At 41.8% G+C, this 26,346-nt stretch overlaps 1 protein-coding gene across 5 annotated transcripts in view; it reads right to left on the bottom strand.

Annotated features, from left to right (window-relative positions):
* The window catches only part of LOC133478218 (uncharacterized), a 110,990-nt gene that overhangs the window by 59,490 nt on the left and 25,154 nt on the right, over nt 1-26,346 (bottom strand). For 4 of the 5 annotated variants that reach the window (XM_061774009.1, XM_061774012.1, XM_061774010.1 and 1 more), the window contains exons 2-3: nt 21,527-24,877; nt 21,278-21,449 (exon numbers count right to left, since the gene is read on the bottom strand). In XM_061774009.1, the coding sequence (XP_061629993.1) occupies nt 22,994-24,517 (1,524 nt within the window). In that variant the 5' untranslated portion in view covers nt 24,518-24,877 and the 3' untranslated portion in view covers nt 21,278-21,449; nt 21,527-22,993. Of the gene's footprint in view, nt 1-17,643; nt 18,415-21,277; nt 21,450-21,526; nt 24,878-26,346 lie in introns of those variants that run through there. The other variant, XM_061774013.1, reaches the window with a different exon arrangement.

The raw sequence follows: 26,346 nt of genomic DNA, 5'->3' as shown, positions 1-26,346 counted from the left end.
AACAGAAACAGAGTGAAGGAGCAACAAAAGAGGTCGGCAGGTGCACACATACTGACAACAACGACAAATTCGTCAAAGGTCACTTGCCGCCAGCTGGAATTGCCAAACGTGACCGTGAATGACGTTATGGGCTTTAGAATTGCTACAGTTTTTCAAGGGACAATGAAGCGCTCAAAGGATCCATAACTGATTTATTGAGACAGTAGCAGTTTCACTGTCCGGGTACATCTCATTAATTAGTGTCAAAAACTTAATCTAGTTAGGTAGTTGAATTCAAAAAGCAGAAAATAAAATCTAGAAATAATAGAAATGACTTTTAATGTAGAACCTAGGCAGGAATTTGCCCTCCCCAAGTGTTTATTGAATCTATATAATGTATGACTACTCAAATAAATGAACTTTTCTACCATATTCTAATTTATTGAGTCTGACATGTCTTCATCTTTGAAACACTCAACTTTCACTTAAAACACACTGCAGATGTAACAAAGTGCTGTACACAAAGCTTGACCGTAAAAAGAATAGAAAGCCTTTATTGTCATTGTATGGTGGACACAATGAAATTCAGCCCACGTTATCACACATTTAACAAAAAAAAAAGCTTATTTTTCCGTCAGATGGCGTCTCAGTTGCTTGGAAGCTGTTGGAAGCGCAAACTGATACTGCCACCTGACCTTGCCACTGGAAATGTTTTACGTATGTCTTGCCATGTGTGTGATCCATTGATAGTACATTCCCAAAAAATAAAACGCCAAAGTGAATACATTTAGAGTTGTAGTAACACTCCATTATAAAGAAGGTGGGTTTCTGTGGTAACAAATTAACAAGGGTGTGCCCACTACGAGTGTGCCCGCAAATGCATGTGAAATGATTGAAACCTCGTTAGTCACACCTTCTTCCTCTGATTGGTTCGTTTTCCTTAGGCTTGGTGGTTTCTTAAAAATCTAATTAGGTGCCAGAGAGGGATGATTTTTTTTCCACATATTGTATTAATGTACAGTACTTCTTCAAAGCAAAATGACAGTTTTATCAAATATGACAAAAGCTATTTTTTTTTCTTTTTTTACTTCAAACTTTTTCACTTCTATCTGGAAATAACATGAAAGCCTGCAAGTTTGTGTGTGCATGTGTTTTGAGATGTGGGCGGTAATGCTTGTGTTGACAGCCATAATTCACTCCATTTAGAGAATGAGAGATAGCAACAAAGTGGTATTCTCGCACCCCTGCACACACTCAAATGCGCTAATGTCACTTTCACAGCTGCCATATAATAAGCCCCAGATATCGCAATCTTTTCCATATAAAGAACAAAATTTAAGCTTTGCAGCAGCGCTGATGATGAGTTTATGGTTTTTTATTGAAGTCTGGATGAAATATATTAGGAACAAAAACATGGTATTAGACCATGTTCCTTAGCTCTCGTTTAAGGGCAGTTTGGATGAGGTGATGTTAAGTGGGGCGAACACAATGTGGCAGCAAAGTGAGGACAACGCTTCCCTCATTCCCATGCCTCATTAATATAAAAGCCAACGACAACGATGGAAGACAAAAAAATCTAAACAAAACAAACGCTGGGAAAAAAAAATTTCCTCAACGTACAATTGCAAGGAATTTAGGGATTTCAACAAAAGAGAGAACCTGGAGAAATCACTGCATGTAAACGGCAAGGCCAAAAACCAACATTGAATGCCTGTGATCCTCGATCCCTCAGACGGCACTGCATCAAAAACCGACATCAATGTGTAAAGGATATCCCCACATGGGCTCAGGAACACTTCAGAAAATCAATGTCAGTAAATACAGTTCGGCGCTACATTCGTAAGTGCAACTTGAAACTCTACTATGCAAAGCAAAAGCCATGTATCAACAACACCCAGAAACTCCGCCGGCTTCTCTGGGCCCGAGTTCATCTAAGATGGACTGATGCAAAGTGGAAAAGTGTTCTGTGGTCCGACGAATCCACATTTCAAATTGTTTTTTGAAATTGTGGCCGTCGTTTCCTCCGGGCCAAAGAGGAAAAGAACCATCAGGACTGTTATGGACGCAAAGTTCAAAAGCCAGCACCTGTGACGGTATGGGCCTGTATTAGTGCCAATGGCATGGGTAACTTACACATCTGTGAAGGAACCATTAATGCTGAAAGGTACATACAAGTTTTGGAGAAACAAATGTTGCCATCCAAGCAACGTCTTTTTCATGGACTCCCCCGCTTATTTCAGCAAGACAATGCCAAACCACATTCTGCACGTGTTACAACAGCGTTGCTTCGTAGTAAAAGAGTGCGGGTACTAGACTGGCCTGCCTGCAGTCCAGACCTGTCTCCCATTGAAAATGTGTGGCGCATTATGAAGCGTAAAATACGACAACGGAGACCCTGGACTGTTGAACAGCTGAAGCTGTACATCAAGCAAGAATGGGAAATAATTTCACCTACAAAGCTTGAACAAATATAGTTCTCAGTTCCCAAACGTTTATTGAATGTTGTTAAAAGAAAAGGTTATGTAACACAGTGGTAAACATGACCCTGTCCCAACATTTTTGGAACATGTTGCAGCCATAAAATTCTAAGTTAATGATTATTGGCTAAAAACAATCAAGTTTATCAGTTTGAATATTAAATATCTTGTCTTTGTAGTGTATTCAATTAAATATAGGTTGAACATCATTTGAAAATCATTGTATTCTATTTTTATTTGTTTGACACCACTTCCCAACTTCATTGGAATTGGGGTTGTACATGCAGTGAAGACTCTCTGCAAGTTCCACTACATACCAGGCTAAACTTGACTCCTCCCCACATATAAAGATTATCTCTTAGTTGAAATGAATATCTTCAATGTACTTTTTTGACACCAATTACACTGGGGGAAAAAAAAACTGAATATGTGAATTTGTAAATAGTGAACTGCGATAAACGGAGGTTCAGTGTATATTACATTTTTAAATTAAATAAATGGTTATTTTTTTATTCTAAATACTGAAATAAAAATGTTAGCAAAATTGAAAAATTAAACATAGTTTTAAAAAATAATTGGTTATTTTTTTATTGTGAATAAAATGAAAACATTGGTAAAAGTAAAAAAAAGTGATTCCTTTAAAATATTTTTCTGGAATTATGTGTGTGTGTGTGTGTGGGTGCGTGTGAATGCAGAAGAGATGATGCCTAAATCTGGAATTAATTGAATTGTTGAAATGTGGAATGTGAGGCTGGAAATTGGAAAGGTTCAAATCAAGAAATGTGGAAGGAGGAGGTTGATGTGTAAAACAGAGTTTGGGAATTTTCCTGTGAAATATTGGGTAATTTGGGCATGTGATGAATAGTTCCTGAATGAGCAGAACTGTTGGAAGTTGGAATGGTTTGAATCAGTTGAGAAATGTTGATGGAGGAGGTCAAAATGCCATCCATCCGTTTTCAACACCGCTTATCCTGGCTCGGGTTGCGGGGTGCTGGAGCCTATCCCAGCTGACTTTGGGCGAAAGGCAGACTACACCCTGAAGTGGTCGTTAGTCAGTCACAGGGCACATATAGACACAGACAACTATTCGCACACACATTCACACCATCACTGAGTGGGAACCGAACCCATGCTGCCCGCACCAAAGTCAGGTGTGTGTACCACTACAGCATCAGTGACAGGTCAAAATGTCTGCATTAGTTTGTGAATGTTGTAATGGAAAAAATTTGGCAAATGTGAAAAATTGTTTCATATTTAGTATACATATTGTAGATGTCATTTCAATTCCGTGTCTTATATATTTTTACAACATTTCTCATATTTTCTCTTGGTGAATAACACAGGAGCAGTTGTGATACATTTGACACTGATGCACATTCTCTTTGATGTGTGCGCTGTTTTATTTTTGAATGAGTGTGTAAACACCACTCGATACGCCGTCAAACAATCACACTTCCTCGTCTTTTCCTCCATCCTTCATCTCGCCCCCTCAATAACTTCTCAAGGTCGCCATTCTCCCTGTCAACACTTCAGCACCGCTATTTTGTGCCAAAGAGAGCATGGCGCTGAAAAGGGACAAATAGAGACGAAGACGCAGGAGGTAATCACCTCCATTAAGGGGCCATACATTCACACAGACAGGACATCATTTGAAAATGGGCGTTTTAGTGTGCGTCTTCAGCTGCGGTGCATCTGTGGCAGTGATGGAGGGTCGTCATCGTCACCTCGTGCTAAACTGGCTGCTTGACTCTGCTGTGTTGGTGTGTGCACATGTATGTGTCAGTGTGTACATGTATGTATGAGTGAGTGAGTGAGTGAGTGAGTGTGTGTATAGGTGTGTGTGTTTGTGTGTGTGTGAACGAGGGAGTGAGCTTGTGCTTTAATGAATCGATCGCCATACAGTGTTTCTATGTTGTTCGAGCTCGCCGTCAATTTATTTCCTAAATAAGAGACAAGCTCCGTGGGTAACCAGGCAACGGCCTCTTGCCCCTCCTGTGCCTCGCATGCACATGTACGTGCCCGCCGACAAATCAATTTGAGGTCGGTTGAACGAGAGGACAGATAGAGTGAATGGAATGAATGCAGTTATGAGCAGCATGTCATTAATTCTTGATACGTTTCTCCTGAAGTGGCCTGCGCATTGTAAGATTCACCAGCAGTCACTCGGCAGACTGAGGGGAGGAAATTAATCTCAGCTAACGAGGCTTTCGTTCACACCGGCTGCAGCGTCTGTTTCAACACTTTTCACATCTTTTGTAAAGTTGTGCGAAAGCAGTTAAAAGTGAGTCATTGCTAAAGGAGGTTTGAATTGGGGTTCTGTCTTCTGACATTTTAGGGAACATTTTATGTGAAAGTGCCTAATTACTTTAATCCCCAAAATTTTAATTCTTTGTGAGCTCCCTATTTCCCAAAATGTGTCTGTAAGGGAGCCGTTCTGAAAAAATGTGTCCGCCTATGACTCGGAAATTAGGCTGGGTGAAGATCCTCCCTTTTCAAGAGACAAGCAAATGACACAAAAGTGTAAAAAAGTGAGTTTGAGCTCCCTTTTTTCCAAAATGGGTCTGTGAGCGATCTGGCTTATGATCTAACAGCGTGACTATTAGAAGTAAAACTGCTCCCACACTGGGTTTCTCCACCAATGACCTCAGATATTTATATTTTCAACTACATGGGATACACTGAAGCACTATAAGGCGAAAACCCAAAAGCGAAGCAGAAAATACACTCCAATTTGTTTACTGTCTATATAGGGGCTTGCCTCCCTAGCTGTGCCCAGTGCCTTCACAAATACCAGTAGAGGTGGTCGTAGCTCTTCAGAATCAGAATCAGAATCAAAACCATCTATATTTCTTCTAAATGAGACAAGCCCCACGTCAAAACAGGCTAATTTTAGCCAAAAAAGAGGTTGAGAAGTATATTACAATTATTGATCTGTACGGCACATGTAACATGTCAGAGTCATGTTATCAAAACATGTTTTAAATTGTGAAAAGAAATGCATAATACAGTGGATCCCTAAATACTTCATCAGCTGTGGATTCACCTATTCACTTTTCTTCTTCTTTTTTGGGGGGGTGAACCAAACCCAAAAACGCACATTAGTGGTTTATCCCCACTGATTCAATAATCTTTGGGTTTAAAAAACAAAAGAAACTTATTTCAACGCAATTATAATGGGTGTCAATTATCAATGGTCCCCCCGACCCGGAAATAGCGAGGGTCCACTGTATATAGTGACACATAGGGGTGTACTCACTTTTGTTGCCACCAGTCTAAACATTAACAACTGTGTTAATTAAGTTATTTTGACTATACAGTAAAGTTACACTGTAATACAATCTGTACACTGACTACTTTATATTGTAGCAGTCATTTCTATAGGGTTTTCCCATTAGGTGTAAAACAAACGTGCTCACTTTTTTGAGATAATTTGTCTCCTTGAAATACTTTTTCACATACACCCACTCTTGACCACCGGCACAGCAACATCACACGTGCGCTTTTATTCCCTGTTTAGCGTGTGTGACAGCAGCTTGTGTGAAATGTGTGATTCTCCACAGCATGGAGAGCGAGTAGGTGTTGTGTGTTGTGATGATGATTAGTGGAGGATGAATACATGCCAATACACACACACACACACACACACACACACACACTCATACACACAGTTTGGCAGCGTCCTAAAAGAAGGTTAGCAACTTCTCACCTACGCCCACCGACTGTTAAGTAATTGCCTGAATAGAATCCATGCACCGCCTCATTTGTTTCACGGTGAGGAAAACCTGAAGCCTCGCATGTGTAAATAGCAGCTAAGATCATTTGACTCGATGTTTGTATGCTTCACCTAGAGCTGTTTCTGTTTAAGGCAGCAGGAATAATAGTAAAAAAAAAATAATAATAATAATAAATTAATAAACTCTAATCTAAGTCACTCCCCTGGAATGCAAGACTGACCAAACTTGAACTTGTTTGTCTGAATATGTTGTCGTCGTTTCTGTTTTTGAGTCAATGCTTTGGGAGATGGAACAGACTGAGCAGAAATTAACAGAACGAAAGCAGCAAATTTGTTCAGCTGCAGTAAGTGTAATTTGGCAGACTAACTCCCTCGCTCTCGCAGGTGAGTCACGGCCGCTCGGAAATGTTTGAGCGCTCCTAATGTCTAAAATGGAAGTTGGATGTTTTAATTTCACTTAAAGGAGTTGAATCAGTGCTTTTACCAGAGTCTTGCTTGATTTCCTTTTGTTTCTGTTCCATGTGTTTCAAAATTTAGACTTACCATAATATATATGCTAATTTGCGTTAGCCAGTGGTATTTTGCATTATAAATTAGCATTAAGATAGCAGACTTTCGTGAGACAAAACTATATTGGTATATTTGGTTGAACATTTTGATGTTAAAATTATACAATGTTTAATACTCTTTTCTATTTTATATTTCAGTTTTAAAGTAACATTCAACTGGGAGTGACAAACAGCTCTTATTTGGGGAAGGGTGAGAGCCAGAGTGATAATTTATGCTCCATATTTTAAAATGTGTGTTTTAATAAGTTGAAGTGTGAGTTAATGAGTTAAAATGTGTTTGAAAAGAGTGAAAGTGGTAACTTTTTTTAAAATTATTTCCACTCATCGCCGGTGAGTCCGGAAAGCATCCCCCGCAATAAATGGGGATTCACTGTACAGTAGAACCTCAGATTTCGTATGTCTTGGCTTTTGTTTTTTGACACATTTTCTCATCAAATTTTTGTCCCGGTTTTCGTTCATCCACTCAGTGTTAGTACAAAACAATTGCATGACTCGATCAATCATTTCCCGGAATCGATCCGTGTTCCTCCAAAGCATGTCATAAGTTGCTTAAAAACGGTTTAAATGTTGAAATGTTAGGCAACATCGGCAGGATACCCTGTCCAAAGTCAGACCTTCAAAATAAAAGCATACAGTATAATCACACAGTTTCACGAAACTTTCTTTGGCCAAATTGAGGCTTATTTAGCATTTGCACTCAATAAACAAGCACAAAACGGTTTTAGAGCTAAATAAACCACCATGATGCCAAAAAGTATGTTGAAACTGTTATAATATTGGTTTTATTTTTGTGGGGTGTCTGGGATGGATTAATTGGATTTACTGTACATTATTTCCAATAGGAAATATTGCTTTGGTTTTCATACGATTTGGTTTTAGCAAAGCAAATTTATTTATATTGCGCTTTTCATACGCAATGTGGTTGACATGATTAAAAGCATTTAAAAACAAAGAAAAAAACCAGCGTAAAAACATTTAAAACAAAGAGGAAAAAATAAAAGTGCAATTAAAACAGCGTACAGTGCAATAAATATCATTTAAAAGTGGAAATGCTCTAAAAATCAAGAGAAAAATTAAGTTTTCAACCTGGACTTAAAAACCTGCACACTTGCGCTGACGTCACTTCTGTTGGCAACTTATTCCATTTGTGTGCAGCATAATAGCTAAATGCTGCTACACCATGTTTGCTTGGGACTCTGTGCTCCACTATTTGACCTGAGTCTGTCGATCTCAGAGCCCTCCTGAGTTTATATTCCATTAGCATCTCTTTCATGTTTCAGTACATAAACCGTTTAGTGGTTTATAGACCAGTAGCAGAACTTTAAAATCTATTCTAAAGCTGACTGGAAGCCAGTGTAAAGACTTTAGAATTGGAGTAATATGCTCTGACCTCTTTGTTCTGGTCAGAACCCGAGCTGCAGCATTCTGAATGAGCTGTAGTTGTTTAATGCTCTTTTTGGGGAGCCCAATCAGAAGACCATTACAATAGTCAAGTCTACTTGAGATAAAAGCATGGAAGAGCTTCTCCTGGTCTGCTTGACACATGCAAGCCTTCAGTCTGGATATGTTCTTCAGATGGTAGAAGGCAGTTTTAGTAATTGATTTGATATGACTGTTGAAAGTCAGGTCAGAATCAGAACACCAAGGTTTTGGACTTGGTCTTTGGTTTTTAAAGAGAGTGACTCCAGGTATTCACTAACAGCAATCCACTTTTCTTTATTTCCAAAAACAATTCTCAGTTTTGTTGTGGTTTAATTGAAGAAAATTATGGTTCATCCAGTTATTTATCTGTTTTAGACAGTGACACAACACCTCAATTGAACTGTAGTCATCTGGAGACACTGCTAGATATAACTGTGTGTCATCTGCCTAGCGATGATAGTCAAAATTAAAGTTCTGAAGAATTTGACCCAAGTGTAGCATATACAGGCTGAACAGGAGGGGTCCAAGAACTGACCCTTGAGGGACCCCATAGGTCATTGCCATTCGATGAGATTGAACACTTCGACTTCCACTTTTAGTCCAACTTTCTGGTATGGAATAATTACTGTATTTTTCAGACTATAAGGCACACTTAAAATCCTTAAATTTTCTCAAAAATCGACAGTGCGCCTTATAATCTGGTGTGCCTTATGTATGAATTCTGGTTGTGTTTACTGACCTCGAACTGATTTTATGTGGTACACGGCGCTCAAAAATCTGTCAAAATGTTTTAGTATGACTTTGGTAAGCTACAAAGCCGGATTGTCGGAGCATTACGGCTACCGTAGTGAGGAGCCTCGCGGAGTAATACTTACTGTGCTTCAACATAATATTATGGTGTGTGTATAAGTGACTTATCACTGTTTTGTTTCGCTTAATGCGCCTTATAATCCGGTGCGCCTTATAGTCCGAAAAATACGGTGGGTTCAATTGTACTTCTACTGAGATACAGAGTATGAGTACTAATGCAACCTAAAAAATATTTTTAAGTTTTGTATTTTGTTCGCCTACTGTACTGAATGTGAACCGAACTGTCCCCTTAGAACCAAGGCAGGTGCCGAAATTAATTTTTTATGCAAAGTCCTTTATACGAGGTAAGGCGGTGGCCGATGCTACATGCTCATGGCAAGATCCTCCTCAAGAGCTCGGATTACTTCGGATGTGCCGAGTCAATTTGGAATCGACTGAGTGTCAGCATTCGACAAAAGTATGCCGTGTAACACAGCATGTATAATGCATGTTTGCCTGGTGAGGAGAAGGAAGTGCGCGCCGACAGACCTGACAGCCCCAGGGAGTCCAATGAGTGAATGAGAAAAGTTGATTATAAGGCTTTTAACGTCTCGGCTAATTACCACAGATGCTAATTAGATGGCGCTCACTGCAAGGAGGGTAATCAGTGTGTGTGATGAGATAGAAGTTGGAGTCAAACTATCATCTCTCAACCCTTGCCAAGCACAGTTAGAGACGTTAAGTTGCTGATATTGTGATACCAGGCCTCGAGGCAACAGTGAAAGTTTTATGTCGACGATTTTAGAGAAAAGCCCGCCGTCGTTTTCGCTCAAGAAGTTTCCATCTATTTTTTATTTTTTTTTTTAAAGTCCATTGTGGCAACAACACACACACACGTACACGCGTGCGCACACATTCACGCACGCACGCACGCACACACGCACACACACGTGTGACTTATGTTGTCTCTGTGTTACGCCGTAAATCCAGCATCCCCCAACCATGGTTCACCACCGTCTTAATCTTCTCCCCAACAGCTGATTTACTGAAGTCATCTTCAGTTACGAACCTTCACCGTCTAAGGAACGTGTGTCAAACTCAAGGTCTGGGGGCCAAATCGCCTGCCTGGGGGCCAAATTGCCTGCCACATCATTTAATGTTGACAGACAATCTGTACTGAAATTGCAAGCTACCGTCACTCTTCACTCACCAGTTGTACATGTATTCATTTTCACTTAATTCCTTCTTAACATGAATTGGAAAATTGTTATAATAATAAAATGGTGCCTTGAGATATGAGTGACCCAACCTATGATTTTTTTCAAGATACAACAACACAAAAAGTTGTGATACACCATTTGCTTAGACAAACAAAAAAATAAACCGAATCACCCATGCCACGAGCATGAATCTTCACTCCTAGCTGTCTGCTTTCCTGTTCAACTTGTTTCCACACACACTAAATACACAAGTCGCTCAAAACTCTTCTTGCGCACTACAAACAACCACCACACACCATATTATCCCCTTGTCACTGTTTGTTTTCTATGTTCACTGTTTGTTCGTTACCCTTCTATGTACCCTGGCTTTGCAGTACTTAAATATAGCATCTCTATCACCCTCTCTAAATAACGTTTGTCAACACAACACCAAAAAATCTCCCAAAAAACAACAACAAAGAATGCATAATACCAAATCTATTTAAAATTATGATACACGTACCTATTATATGTCACATTATATGTAACTTCTGTGTCATGGAATGTCAATGGCATTCGATCCCTGACAAAATAATTACGATTTTGGATTATACCACAAAATTTAAAACGGACCTTCTCCTATTACAAGAAACGCATTTTACTGTGTCAGAAGAAAAATGGCTCATTGACTCTAATTTCACTCAGGTTATCTTGCCCTTTTATAACTGTAGACAAAGAAGAGTCTCAATACTAGTCCATAAAAGACTACTTTTTACAATAAATAGTACAGTAGCAGATCCAGAAGGCTAATTATACAGGCTACAATATTTAACAAGCTATACACAATCGTCAATGTAAAGAACAAAAATTGGAAAATGAAATTGAGGAAAAATATTAAACAGACAGATATGCTTAGAAACCAACTTCAAAAGGCAAAACATCAATTCACAGATTTTCTACAACAACAGTTAAGATACACTAATTTTGAGAACAGTAATAAATAAGGAAAATTCCTTGCGAACCAACTTCAGCGCAATAAAGAAAAGTCATTAAATACAGCCATTCAAAATTCAAGCGGCAGCCCCCCTGGGCCCGATCCCACCCCTCGATTGATTGGGTGAGGTCCTCAGCCTCCGCGGTGCGGGCACAGCAATTACAGGACACTTCTGTCAGTCTTTGTGCATGTAAAATGGTGTCAATACACTTGCATGGTTCCGCAGGCACACACCCCTGGGATTCTTTCACTGGGTGTGGGGCCACTCAGTTATTGTGACAAATAACTCATGAATAAGCAAATTGGTTGTGTATCCCCTCACTCATACTCTCGTCCTATAAACTTTTATAATTTACATAGTCAATCCCACCACACTTCAGTTGCACAGCCGGGTTGTTCTGCATGCTTCTTCTCCTGTCCTTGTCCTGTTCTAGCTTGTCCTGTCCTTCCCTCACAGGGTGTAGCACTACAGCCCCATGCAACACTCATATTTAATGTTTCATTGTTGTACATAATGTAATGACTTACTTTTCTCATCCTGTTTACGATTAGTGCTTTGTCTTTTGTCTTTGTTTCTCTCTCCCCTATAGAAACTTTATTCTGTTCGACTCTGATTCTCAATAAACTTCAATTATAATACTAAGAAACCACAGCGGAAGCTTAAAAACTCCACTGTGACACAAAACTGTTCTGGCATAAAAGGGATATCGATCCTCCATTCTGCTTGACCTAACAGCCGAACAGGACAAAAAAAATAAAAGAAAATAAAAAGAAATGGACAGCACCCGAGTTAAATATATGAGTGTCACAGCAAAGGGTCTGAATACTTATGGCTGTGTGATATTTCAGTTTTGTTTTTTTTAATAAATCTGCAAAAATTTCAACAATTCCATTTTTTTCTGTCAATATGGGGTGCTGTGTGTACATTAATGTGAAAAAAATAAACTTAAATGATTTGAGCAAATGGCTGCAATATAACAAAGAGTGAAACATTTAAGGGGGTCTGAATACTTTCTGTGCCCACTGTATGCTAGTCTCTATTTACTGTAGCCAAGAACAAATGAAGGACTCAAGGATAGTCATTGTTGTGGTACACTTGAAAGTACATCACAAAATATATCCAGTCTTTTTCAAATCCTCCCTCTGCCATAATCAAATGTACAACCCCAATTCCAATGAAGTTGGGACGTTGTGTTAAACATAAATAAAAACAGAATACAATGATTTGCAAATCATGTTCAACCTATATTTAATTGAATACACTACAAAGACAAGATATTTAATGTTCAAACTGATAAACTTTATTGTTTTTAGCAAATAATCATTAACTTAGAATTTTATGGCTGGAACACGTTCCAAAAAAGCTGGGACAGGTGGCAAAAAAAACTGAGAAAGTTGAGGAATGCTCATCAAACACCTGTTCGGAACATCCCACAGGTGAACAAGCTAATTGGGAACAGGTGGGTGCCATGATTGGGTATAAAAGGAGCTTCCCTGAATTGCTCAGTCATTCACAAGCAAAGATGGGGCGAGAGTGTGCGTGAGAAAATAGTCGAATGGTTTCAGGACAATGTTCCTCAATGTACAATTGCAAGGAATTTAGGGATTTCATCATCTACGGTCCATATCATCATCAAAAGGTTAAGAGAATCTGGAGAAATCACTGCATGTAAGCGGCAAGGCCGAAAACCAACATTGAATGCCCGTGACCTTTGATCCCTCAGGCGGCACTGCATCAAAAACCGACATCAATGTGTAAAAGATATCACCACATGGGCTCAGGAACACTTCAGAAAACCAATGTCAGTAAATACAGTTCGGCGCTACATCTGTAAGTGCAACTTGAAACTCTACTATGCCAAGCAAAAGCCATTTATCAACAACACCCAGAAACGCCGCCAGCTTCTCTGGGCCCGAGCTCATCTAAGATGGACTGATGCAAAGTGGAAAAGTGTTCTGTGGTCCTACGAGTCCACATTTCAAATTGTTTTTGGAAATTGTGGACGTCGTGTCCTCCGGGCCAAAAAGGAAAAGAACCAACCGGAAGTTGTGCTGTGTTAGTGCCAATGGCATGGGTAACTTACACATCTGTGAAGGCACCATTAATGCTGAAAGGTACATACAGGTTTTGGAGAAACATATGTTGCCATCCAAGCAACGTCTTTTTCATGGACGACCTTGCTTATTTCAGCAAGACAGTGCCAAATAACATTCTGCACGTTACAACAGCGTGGCTTCGTAGTAGAAGAGTGCAGGTACTCGACTGGCCTGCCTGCAGTCCAGACCTATATTCCATTGAAAATGTGTGGCGCATTATGAAGCGTAAAATAAGACAACGGAGACCCCAGACTGTTGAACAGCTGAAGCTGTACATCAAGCAAGAATGGGTAAGAATTCCACCTACAAAGCTTCAATAATTAGTGTCCTCAGTTCCCAAACGTTTATTAAATGTTGTTAAAAGAAAAGATGATGTAAATCAGTGGTAAACATGACACTGTCCCAGCTTTTTTGGAATGTGTTGCAGCCATAAAGTTCTAAGTTAATGATTATTTGCTATAAACAATAAAGTTTATCATTTTGAACATTAACTATCTTGTCTTTGTAGTGTGTTCAATTAAATATAGGTTGAACATGATTTGCAAATCATTGTATTCTGTTTTTATTTATGTTTAACACAAGGTCCCAAATTTATTGGAATTGGGGTTATACACAAAGAGTGCGACGGCCGCGTGCTGTGATGTCAGCCTGCAGTGGCAAGGTTAAGCTGCTGAATCAAATGGGCATGTGACAGCCAGTACGCTCCAGGACCTTTTTTTTTTTTTTTTGCACCCCAAAAGGAAGCTCCGGAGGGACTCGCGGCAGGAGACGCTCGCCTTGTGCCGGAGCCCCTTTGGAGATGTTTGCTCAGCGGCGGCACATCATCAATGCCTGGCGGTGGTGGCGGGGGTGCGGGAGGGGGAGGTGGGGGGAATAAAACAGCAAAACAGATCCGATTAATGAAGTCAAGCTGTTTGTGGAGCTCGCAGACATGGATGACTCCCAACATGGCCAATTGGGCTCCTCTACACATTAGCTCACGTCACACTTCAGACTGCTCTCGCTGTAGTTTAGCACAACGTCAGATGAGATGTACTGTAATTACTTGACAACCCACATGCATACCCTGTTATTCATTAATCTATGTTAAATTGAGTTTTGTTTTGTTTTTCTTGGGCGGGTCTTGTTTTGGATTTCATTACCGCAATGGAGTAATGCATTTTCATCACGGGCCACATCAAAGTTATGGTTTTTACCTCATTACATTATTACGTAATACTGTACACAATTGCCGCTGCATTTCATTGTTGTTCTATATATTTTTAACAACAAATTCAGTTTTAAATTATCAAGTCCGTCATGGAGGATAGTGACAACCAATATCAATACTACTTGTCACGCCGACGTCCCAACCAGCCAAAAACCTTTTCCTATACTTCACTAAAGAAAACGACTAAAATTAAATCTTCAAAAAAAAAAAAAACTCAGCTATGAGAGAATAGCTATAAATAAACTGACTAAGCAGTGTTATAGGCAGAAATGAATGAGTTAAAGAACGTTAAAAGATATGTTGTCAAGCTATTTTCAACACTTTAAATTGGTTAGTAATGTGTAAAAATAACAGACAACATGGGGACAGACCAATACTATCCATGTGTGAGAAAAATATAAATGTAACCATATTTGGACATACGAGGTTTCTGCCTCACAGTGACAATATGTGTATAAGAAAACCAAGTGAACTCCACATGAACAAGCAAGCACTTAGCAACGGAGGCAAGGAAAAACTCCCTCTAAGAGCCCAGCCGATGGAGGGCGACTCTCTGCCTCAGTAAGTTGGGTTGAGATGAAAAGACAGAGGGTAAGTAAGCGAGAGAAAACAGGATAAAGGGGTAGAGTGACTGGGGGAGGGCGGCACGGTGGCCGACTGGTTAGAGCGTCAGCCTCACAGTTCTGAGGTGCGGGGTTCAATCCCCGCCCCCGCCTGTGTGGAGTTTGCATGTTCTCCCCGTGCCTGCGTGGGTTTTCTCCGGGCACTCCGGTTTCCTCCCACATCCCAAAAACATGCATAAATTGGAGACTCTAAATTGCCCGTAGGCATGACTGTGAGTGTGAATGGTTGTTAGTTTCTATGTGCCCTGCGATTGGCTGGCAACCAGTTCAGGGTGTACCCCGCCTCCTGCCCGATGACAGCTGGGATAGGCTCCAGCACGCCCGCGACCCTAGTGAGGAGAAGCGGCTCAGAAAATGGATGGATGGATGACTGGGGGAGAGACGAGAGAACAATGGGCACAAAGACAGCCATGTCGACAACAGTAATTGTCTCCTGATGACAGCAGCACTGACATGGTCCGATCCCAGCACCAGCGTCCCCAGCCTCACCACCACTGCCGTCGGTAACGACAACAGAGTAAACCCATGAATATTTTACCAAATTGTGTCACCTATATAAACTTCATGTTCAACTTCAGATGTTCCACTGTATTTATTTATTTATTATTTTTCATATGCACATGGTCCGAGTTTCATTATCTCGTGCTTTCAGGCTGTTTTGCCGCCGTAGCACTTCCCGTCTGAGTATGCTATGCGTAATTTAGTTATTGCACGTGTCCAGCCTCCTGTTAAAAAGCCTGTGACCAGATCGTGATTCAGTTGCAAGCGTTCGCTTTCATTTCCTCCGACGAAAGCCCCCCCCCCCCCCCCCCGTGGGCGCTCAGCTCTCTGGATTAATTTGTTGCGGTGGGTGAGCTTTTACGGTGGCTCTCTCGCAGCACGCTAATCACCCAGAGCTCGGTACAAATAAAATAACATTAAGGCAACAACACCAACAACATATCTTATAGTCGATCTCAAAGCATGGTGAGTATGGTGTCTGCCTTCTGTTAAATGCTTCAGTGTGCTTTGACTTTGATGCCCTGATTAGAGGATGCCTGCTTTTTCACCTGAACATACATGGTGACCCGGGTGTGTCTAAAACAACGAAAAGCTGGAGATTTACAGGCACAAACATGCCTGTAAACAATGCAGATTGTAGCCACGATATGTTGCTAAGAGAATCACTTTCAGGTCTGCGTTTGTGTATGATTTTGCAGCATTTGCCGACCTTTACACTGTATGCTCAACTCCTTTCCTGCTCCATTCATCCATCCATCCATCCATCCATCCATTTTCTGAGCCGCTTCTCCTTACTAGGGTCGCGGGCGTGCTGGAGCTTATCCCAGCTATCATCGGGCAGGAGGCGGGGTACACCCTGAACTGGTTACCAGCCAATCGCAGGGCACATACAAACACACAACCATTCGCACTCATATTCACACCTACGGGCAATTTAGAGTCTCCTGCTCCATTCATATATATGATTCTGTAGACTGAAATATTTTGAGTTTGACATCAAGAGATACATTTGAGACAAGACATCCACATTTCAGCTTTTATCGACATGATAATGCATGTGCTCACAATGCCCTGTGCATCTGACACTTCCTGGCCGACAAGAACATCGCCACGCTCGGGCGACCCACCCACTCACCCAACCTGGTGCTGTGTCACCAAGAGGGCCCATTTTGAAGACCTGGATGACATCAACATGGCCATGACGACGGAGTTTCGGAGGATCTCGGAAGAATCCTTCGAGGAGTGCAGGAAGGCATGGCAGAGAAGGCTGCGAAACTGTGATAAAATCCATGGGTTTACTAGTAGTTTGGATTTAAAAAATACTGTATCTGTTGTCACACCAGTACTGGGAATTTTGTGACACATAACGTACTTCTGATACAGAACTAAAGCAGGGTACACACATACCAATAATCAGGACTGATTTGAGCATTTTTATTCTTCCCCCCAATTCCCGATTGTACAAGGTAAAGCAGCGTACACACATAATCGAGATAAATTTAAGCATTTGATCCCCTTATCATCAAAGTCAACAAAGACCCTGTTGTCGAATGTCTCAAAGACTTTCCTGAGCGATTATCGTGTGGTACTCGGGAAATAAAATATTTTATTTGAAAATGTATGACTTTTTGAGCGGCACGGTGGCCGACTGGTTAGAGCGTCAGCCTCACAGTTCTGGGGGGGAATACTTTTTTAGGAAATATACGACTTATCAAATATGACCAGAAATATTACTTTTTTTGTGAGGAAACACTGTGCACAGCTTTTTTTATCAGAAATATACCTTTTTTCGGAGCTACCACTTTTGGAGGGAAACATGACTTTTTTAGAAATACACAACTTTTTGGGGATATATACGACTTTTCAGAAATAAGACGATTTGGGAGGAAATATACAACTTTTTTCGTAAATATATGATATTTATGGAAATCTATGACTTACTTTTTCACAAATACAGTTGCTTTTTTTCTGAAATATACAACATTTTCTGAGAAATACAGTACATTTCTTTTTTTGGAAATACACAACTTTTTTGTGTAAGTATACAAGATGCACAAACAGAGAGACAGGATGGAAGCATACGTTATGCTGTAATAACAAGCAATGTCGACTTGTAGTAAAAACAGCTGCACATATAAAACCAACCCTGAGCGCAGCAATTATCCTATGCAGAAGCAATAAATGCACATATTACAGCAGCTGTACTGTCAGGCAATACACAAACAATCTGCAATTGTATGCATAATTGAGGCCCTGGGAGGAAAAATTTAATTGTATTGTATTTACTCTAATGCTCTGCTCTGACCTCACACATGCATTAGTGAAAGGAACACAAACAATAACAGCACATACCAAAACAAAAGTAACGGCTGTAATTCAGCTGATTGTTTTAAAGGTTCATTTCAAACAATTAGTTCTTCACAGTGTGGACCTTTTGCTTCTTAATGGACACTTTCCAGAAGCCTGCCGAGGGGCTTTGATCTGGCACACAGTGGTCATGCTGTGCCTCATGAAGACATCAGACATTTAACTTCTTTTTTTTACATTCATGTTGAGCTCTTTGATGCATTTCAAGTGACACAAGAGAGACAGACAGATTCTTGGCAATCATTATATAATAACTTTCCATCTCTGTATGTCCGCAAGTAATATTTTGGTTTCCTGGCTCCTGGAGTTGCTGGGGCTGATCAGTGTCTGCGATGTCTCCCTCGGTGAGCTAGACCCTTAAAGGTGTGCACCTATTCTTACAGGTGGCAGTGTCACATTATTTCATGCAGTAGATTAGAGCTAGACGCTGAAATTGACGCTCCACATTTTGACACTACATCAGAAAAACACATAAGGTATTGTTTAAATTTACGTGTTGGGTAATTTCAACACATTAGAAAGAGCTAATTTGACCATAAATTTGTGAGCACTCCTCTGCCGAGATAGTCCATCGACCTCACAGATGTGGCATTACAAGATGCTGAATAGACAGGATGATTATTGCCCAGGTGTGCTTTAGGCAGCCAGCAATAAAAGGCCACTCTAAACTGTGCAGTTTTACACACAGCACAATGCCAAAGATGTTGCATGTTTTGAGGGAGCGTGCAATTTGCATGCTGACTCGAGGAATGTCTACCAGAGCCGTTGCACGTGAATTGAATGTTAATTTTGCTAACATAAGCCATTTTCAAAGGCTTGCCAAAGAATTTGGCAGTACAGTGGACACCTGCATACTTGCGGTTTGGCACTCGCGTATTCACGTAGTCGCAGATTTAGATTTCTTTTCCACATTTTTTCTAAATTTGTTTTTATTTTTTTTTTGTTTCTTTCGGATTTTTCTACCAATCAACCACCAACACACTTATTGGTGGTTTATTACCACTTCTTTAAAAAAAATGCAGTTATTCTTATTTTATTTACTTTTTGTATAATGTGACGCTGATGGGCGTCAATTATCCGCGGATTTTTGCTATTTGCGGTCTGGCCTAGTGCCTATCCCTATGGTCTGCTGTACATGTAATGAGTCTCACAACCGCAGGCCACATGAAAGCATGCCAGCCCAGGAAATCTACCTCCAGCATCTTCACCTCTAAGAACGTCGAAGACCACGCACCCAAACAGCTGCTGCAACATTCAATTTGCATAACCAAAACATTTCTGCACAAACCATAAGAAACCATCTCAGGGAACCTCATCTGCATTCATGTCACGCTCACTGGGGTCTTGACCTGAACACAGTTTGTCGTCGAAACCGACTTGAGTGGGCAAATGCTCCCATTCGATGGCGTCTGGCGCTTTGAAGTGGTGTTCCACTCACAGCTGAATCCGTCATCAATGTACAGGGCAGATGGCAGACAGCGCCACGACCATCGCCATTACAATGCACTGCCCCATGTCGCAAGGATCTGTACACAATTCCCGGAAGCTGGAAACTTCCCCAGTTTTTACATGACCAGCATACTCACCGGACATGTCCCCCATTGTTTGGGATGCTCTGGATGGGCGACGACGACAACATTCCACAGGCCAAAATCAACAACCTGAACAACACCATGCGAAGGTGGCAAAAGGCGATCACAACTGATACTGACTTCTTTTCTGACCCCATACCCAACCCCCCAATAGTGTAAAACTGCATCTTTTAGAGTGGCCTTTTATTGCAGGCACCCTGAGGTACCCCTGTACAATATGTTGTCAGGCGGTCTTATCATCATCTTGATATGACGCACCTCTGAGGTGGCTGGATTGTCTCGGCAAAGGAGAAGTGCTCACTAACACAGATTTAGACAAATTTGTGAGGCATTCACGAGAGAAATAGCGGTAGACATTTTGTGAACTTAGAAAAAGTCGTTTGAGTTCAATTTGTGAAAAACAGAAAGAAAAAAGTGTTTGTTCAGTATCATAAAAGAGTGGCACGTCTTTGTCTTTTCTCTGACTTCCACAAGGTCTACTGCATCTACTGTTTCCCTGCTCTGTTTGCGGTGAGCTAAGTGGAAGACAAATCCGGCCCGCCCGAGCATGTCTTCACTGTAGCGAGGATGTCAGCGCTCCCCAATGCCCCAGACTATTTGTCTCCCCGAAATACAATTTAGGGATGTGAACAAACTGCCAGTTTGAACCCGCTCGCCTCCAGACGTTGTGCTCAATGTAGTGTGTGTGTGTTGGTTTTTTTTGTATTATTATTCTTCTACTACTACTCTCTGGATTGATTGCTTGTGTACTGTAACTCCACTTAACCTTCATCGCTTCTCCACTTATTGCGTTTACCGATGGAGGAGCAAGTTGTTCTTCTGCCATATATTTGACTCGGGGAACCTCGGGAGTTGAACTTCCCCTAGGTCGAGCATTTTAGTAGCATCAAAGAATTAACTTCAGGCATGTCATTTGCTTTTTCTTTGACTTTTTATATTTCAAAATAAGGAGTATTATACAGTATATTATACTTCCTACTTTGCACTTATTGGACAAATATTACAATTGCACAGGTTTGGTAGATGAGAAATAAAATGTGGGTCCCCTTATGTTACTGGGATTTAGTCCTAGTTATAACATCCTTGTTCATTTTTTTCTTACTAAAATACAGTGTAAAACTTATTCTGTGTGTAAACGCATTTGTTGTGTGTACATTAGTTTCCTTGCTTTATTTTTTATTTTATTTTATATTTATCATGGCACAAACTATTTCCATGTATAGTTCAACACATTTTTGAGACCACCTGTCATAAAAAGATTAAAGATTCACTTTATTGTCCCGCAAAGTGAGAAATTTGTTCTGAGCCATTCACCCATGCTGCAGCCACAACACAGAACATATAGTATAACCTCATCATATCATACAAGGTGCAGAAAAGTGAAAAACAGATTACAAGGTAAACAAATAACACCTACTACTGTAAAATGCTAAAGTTGTAATATGAAAAAGTAGTAACCTGTGTCAAACAGAAAAAAACACAGGACAGCTAAGCTCTGGTCTTATGTGACTTTGACAGTTTAAATCGCAGATAATCTTGTTTTCTTGCTGGAGAGTGGCCTGTTCGTAAATACTCTGATTAGAGATGTGAACTTTAACACCCATAATTTTTTTCAGCAGCATGAATTAGCCGAGACAGTTAGTTCTTTCACAGCACAGAGAGATTACCAAACCAAGCTGTGATAATATACCTGATTAAGTATTACTGCCTTAATGAAAAACTCACCATAAATCTTTGATCAACACTGAATTCTCAGACGACTTGAAAAATGCGACCGTTGCTGTAATCTCAAGCAGAGTCTGTCGACGTGCCAGTATAAAGCCTCTCAGATATTTGTAGAACTGCAACTGGGCAATGGCTTGGTTATGGATGACCACTGGCCTGCGGACACCCACACCTGGAGGGTCAAACATAATTTCTTGAGTCTTGTTCACATTCAGAATGATGTGGTTATAATCGCATCACGCAACAAACCTCTGAATTTCCAGAAAAGTAGGCCGCTATATCATGATTCTGTCATGAAAGGAACAGAGAATAGGACCCAAAAATGCATGACTCCAAAACAAATGGACAGTTTCAAAAAAAGAGAGGTTTATTATACGGGCAGAGGTCGGTACACAGGCAGGCAATCCAAAAAAAGGCAACAGTATCCAAAAACATGAGGCAAAAAGGCGAGGTCGATAATCGGAACAGGGTCTAGTCTTACTGTGAGTCTTTGACGTGGAGACAAGGAATGCTGGAACGCAACGACAAGGTACAACGAACTGGCGACGAGAAAGAATGAGACACAAGGTTAAATGCAAGGGGTAATTAGGGTGAACGAGGCACAGGTGGTGAAGATGCTCTCAGGAGCAGGTGTGTGTGAAACAGGGGGAAGACAAAAACCCGAACACACACCCATGACAGTCTTCTTTCTTCTTTTCCTTTCGGCATGTCCCGTTAGGGGTCGCCACAGCACGTCATCCTTTTCCATGTAAGCCTATCTCCTGCATCCTCCTCTCGAACACCAAATGCCATCATGTCTTCCCTCACGACATCCATCAACCTTCTCTTTGGTCTTCCTCTAGCTCTCTTGTCTGGCAGCTCCATCCTCATCATCCGACCAATATACTCACTATTTCTCCTCTGGATGTGTCCAAACCATCGAAGTCTGCTCTCTCTAACTTTGTCTCCAAAACATCGAACATTGGCTGTCCCTCTGATGAGCTCATTTCTAATTTTATCCAACCTGGTCACTCCGAGAGCAAACCTCAACATCTTCATTTCCACCACCTCCAACTCTGCTTCCTGTTGTCTCTTCAGTGCCACTGTCTCTAATCCGTACATCATGGCTGGCCTCACCACTGTTTTATAAACTTTGCCCTTCATCCTAGCAGAGACTCTTCTGTCACATAACATACCTGACACCTTCCTCCACCCGTTCCAACCGTTGCTGCTTGGAACCGTTTCTTCACTTCCTGACCACACTCACCATTGCTCTGGACGGTTGACCCCAAGTATTTAAAGTCCTCCACCCTTGCTATCTCTTCCTGTAGCCTCACACTTCCCCCACCACCCCTCTCATTCATGCACATACATTCTGTCTTACTTCGGCTAATCTTCATTCCTCTTCTTTCCAGTCCATGCCTCCATCTTTCTAACTGTTCCTCCACCTGCTCCCTGCTTTCACTGCAGATCACAATGTCATCCGCAAACATCATGGTCCACGGGGATTCCAGTATAACCTCATCTGTCTGCCTATCCATCACCACTACAAACAGGAAGGGGCTCGGGGCTGATCCCTGATGCAGTCCCACCTCCACCTTAAATTCATCTGTCACACCAACAACACACCTCACCGCTGTTCTGCTGCCCTTGTACATGTCCTGTATTATTCTAACATACTTCTCTGCCACTCCAGACTTCCGCATGCAGTACCACAGTTCCTCTCTGTGTACTGTGTCATAGGCTTTCTCTAGATCTACAAAGACACAAGGTAGCTCCTTCTGACCTTCTCTGTACTTTTCCATCAACATCCTCAAGGCAAATAATGCATCTGTGGTACTCTCTCGGTATGAAACCATACTGTTCCTCGCAAATACTCACTTCTGTCCTGAGTCGAGCCTCCACTACTCTTTCCCATAACTTCATTGTGAGGCTCATCGACTTTATTCCTCTATAGTTCCCACAGCTCTGCACATCACCTTTGTTCTTAAAAATGGGTACCAGTACACTTTTCCTCCATTCCTCAAGCCTCTTCTCACGCACTAGAATTCTATTGAACAAGCTGGTCAAAAACTCCACAGCCACCTCTCCTAGATGCTTCCATACCTCCAAAGGAATGTCATCAGGACCAACTGCCTTTTCATTTTTCATCCTCTTTAATGCCTTTCTAACTTCCCCCTTACTAATCATTGCCACTTCCTGGTCCACCACACTTGCCTCTTCTACTCTCCCTTCTCTCTCATTTTCCTCATTCATCAACTCCTCGAAGTATTCTTCCCATCTAGCTAGCACACTGCTGGCACCAGTCAACATATTTCCATCTCTATCCTTAATCACCATAACCAGCTGCACATCCTTCCCATCTCTATCCCTCTGTCTGGCCAGCCTGTATAGATCCTTTTCTCCTTTTTTAGTGTCCAACCTGCCATACATGTCATCATATGCCTCTTGTTTGGCCTTTGCCACCTCTACCTTTGCCCTGTGTCGCATCTCAATGTATTCTTTTCGCCTCTCCTCGGTCCTTTCAGTGTCCCACTTCTTAGCTAACCTTTTTCCTTGTATGATTTCCTGTACTTTGAGGTTCCACCACCAAGTCTCCTTCTCTCCTTTTCTGCCAGAAGATACACCAAGTACTCTCCTGCCTGCCTCTCTGATCACCTTGGCTGCAGTGGTCCAGTCTTCTGGAAGCTCCTCCCGTCCACCGAGAGCCTGTTTCACCTCTTCCCGAAAAGCTGCAGAACACTCGTCCTGTCTCAGCTTCCACCACATGGTTCTCTTCTCTGCCTTTGTCTTCCTAATCTTCCTCCCCACCACCAGAGTCATCTTACACACCACCATCCTATGCTGTCTAGCCACACTCTCCCCTACCTTAGAGGTTACCTTACAGTCGGTAACTTCCTTCAGATTACATCGTCTGCACAAGATGTTATCCACCTGCATGCTTCTACCTCCGCTCTTGTAGGTCACCCTATGTTCGTGCCTCTTCTGGAAAAATGTGTTGACTACAGCCATTTGCATCCTTGTTGCAAAGTCTATCACCATCTGTCCCTCCAAGTTCATTTCCTGGATACTGTACTTAGCCATCACTTCTTCATCACCCCTATTACCTTCACCAACATGTCCATTACAATCTGCACCAATTACGACTCTCTCTCTGTCTGGGATGCTCAGAACTACTTTGTCTAGCTCCTTCCAGAATTTCTCTTTCACCACTAGGTCACATCCTACCTGTGGGGCATAGCCACTAATCACATTACACATAACACCCTCAATTTCAGAAGGGACTCCCGGGTGGGCTTGAGCAGGCTGACGTGAAAAGCAGGGTGGACCCGCATCGACTTAGGGAGCCTAAGCTTCACGGTGACAGGGTTGATTATCTTTGTGATGGGGAAGGGCCCAACGAACCTGGGAGCGAGCTTCCGGGACTCCACCCGGAGTGGAATATGCTTGGTGGAGAGCCAAACTCGCTGACCCCCTTGTAGTTCGGGGCCGGTGTGCTCCTGCGGTCAGCTGCGGTCTTGTAGGACCGTCCCTGGCGCCGCAGCATGTGGCGGGCTCGCTCCCAGGTCCTCCTGCAGCGTCTCACCAAGGTCAATACCGCTGGAACTGTGGACTCTGGGCCTATGGCAGGAAATAGAGATGGTTGGTAACCATGCACAACGTGAAAAGGTGATAGACCAGTTGATGCAGAGGGGAGGGAATTGTGAGAGAACTCGACCCAAACCAGCTTCTGAGACCAGGATTGTGGCTCCTGTGAAGCGAGACATCAGAGCCCAGTCTCCAGGTCCTGTTTCAGCCTCTCGGTTTGTCCGTTGGTTTCAGGATGAAACCCAGATGACAGACTGACGGTAGCACCTATTAGACTGCAAAACTCCCTCCAAAATCGTGAAATGAATTGGGGGCCCCTATCAGATACCACATTCTTGGGAAAACCATGAAACTTGAATACCTGGTTTATCATCAACTCGGCAGCGTCTTTGGCTGAGGGGAGTTTCGGAAGTGCAATGAAGTGTGCCATCTTAGAGAACCTGTCAACAACTGTGAAAAAGGTGGTATTACCTTTAGAGGCCGGTAATCCTGTCACAAAGTCTACGGAAATGTCTGACCAAGGACGTTGTGGTATTGGCAGGGGTCGCAACTCCCCAGAAGGACGTTGACGAGAGGGCTTGTTAGCAGCACATGCCTGGCAAGCATTGACGTAATCGATAACATCCCTCCTAACATTAGGCCACCAAAAGCACTGTTCGATCACAGATTGCGTTTTGGCAATGCCTGGGTGACATAAGGTACGGTTAGTGTGAGCCCAGTGGATGACTCTTCCCCTTAAGGTCGGAACCACATAAAACCTGTTTTCAGGGCAAACTTCAGGGCTAAGAGTGTTCTTCAGAGCCTCTTTAACCGCAGTTTCAACATCCCAAACAAAAGCAGAAATGCAACATGACTTGGGCAAAATAGTCTTAGGGTCGGACAAAGAATTATCTTCGCAGAAAATACGTGATAAAGCATCTGGTTTACCATTTTTAGAACCAGGTCGGTGGGATAACATGAAATTAAATCTAGTAAAGAACAGCCCATCTAGCCTGCCTCGCATTTAATCTTTTAGCAGATTTAACATACTCAAGGTTGTTGTGATCTGTCCATACTAAAAATGGAGTCTGTGCCCCCTCTAGCCAGTGCCTCCACTGCACCAAAGCTACCTTGACCGCCAGCAGTTCACGGTCACCTATGTCATAATTTCTCTCGGCTGGAGTCCGTTTTGTAGAGAGATAAGCACAAGGATGTAACTTACCATCTTTGAGACATTTCTGGGAGAGCACTGCTCCTATACCGGCATCAACTTCTACCACAAACTGCTGTTTGAGATCTGGCAAAGTGAGGATGGGAGCGGAGGTAAAGCTCGATTAAAATTTATTTAAAGCTGATTGACAAACCAGGTTCCACACAAAGGGTCTGTGTGGCGAGGTAAGATCATGCAAAGGCGAGGCTATAGAACTGAAATTTCTGATTAATTTTCTGTAGAAGTTTGCGAACCCTTAGAACCTTTGTACACGTGACGTGGGAGTAGGCCAATTAATCACGGCATCGACTTT

Source organism: Phyllopteryx taeniolatus, chromosome 5, assembly GCF_024500385.1.
Source record: "Phyllopteryx taeniolatus isolate TA_2022b chromosome 5, UOR_Ptae_1.2, whole genome shotgun sequence".
NCBI classification, from domain to species: Eukaryota; Metazoa; Chordata; class Actinopteri; order Syngnathiformes; family Syngnathidae; genus Phyllopteryx; species Phyllopteryx taeniolatus.
This window is presented reverse-complemented; position numbering and strand designations above follow the sequence as displayed.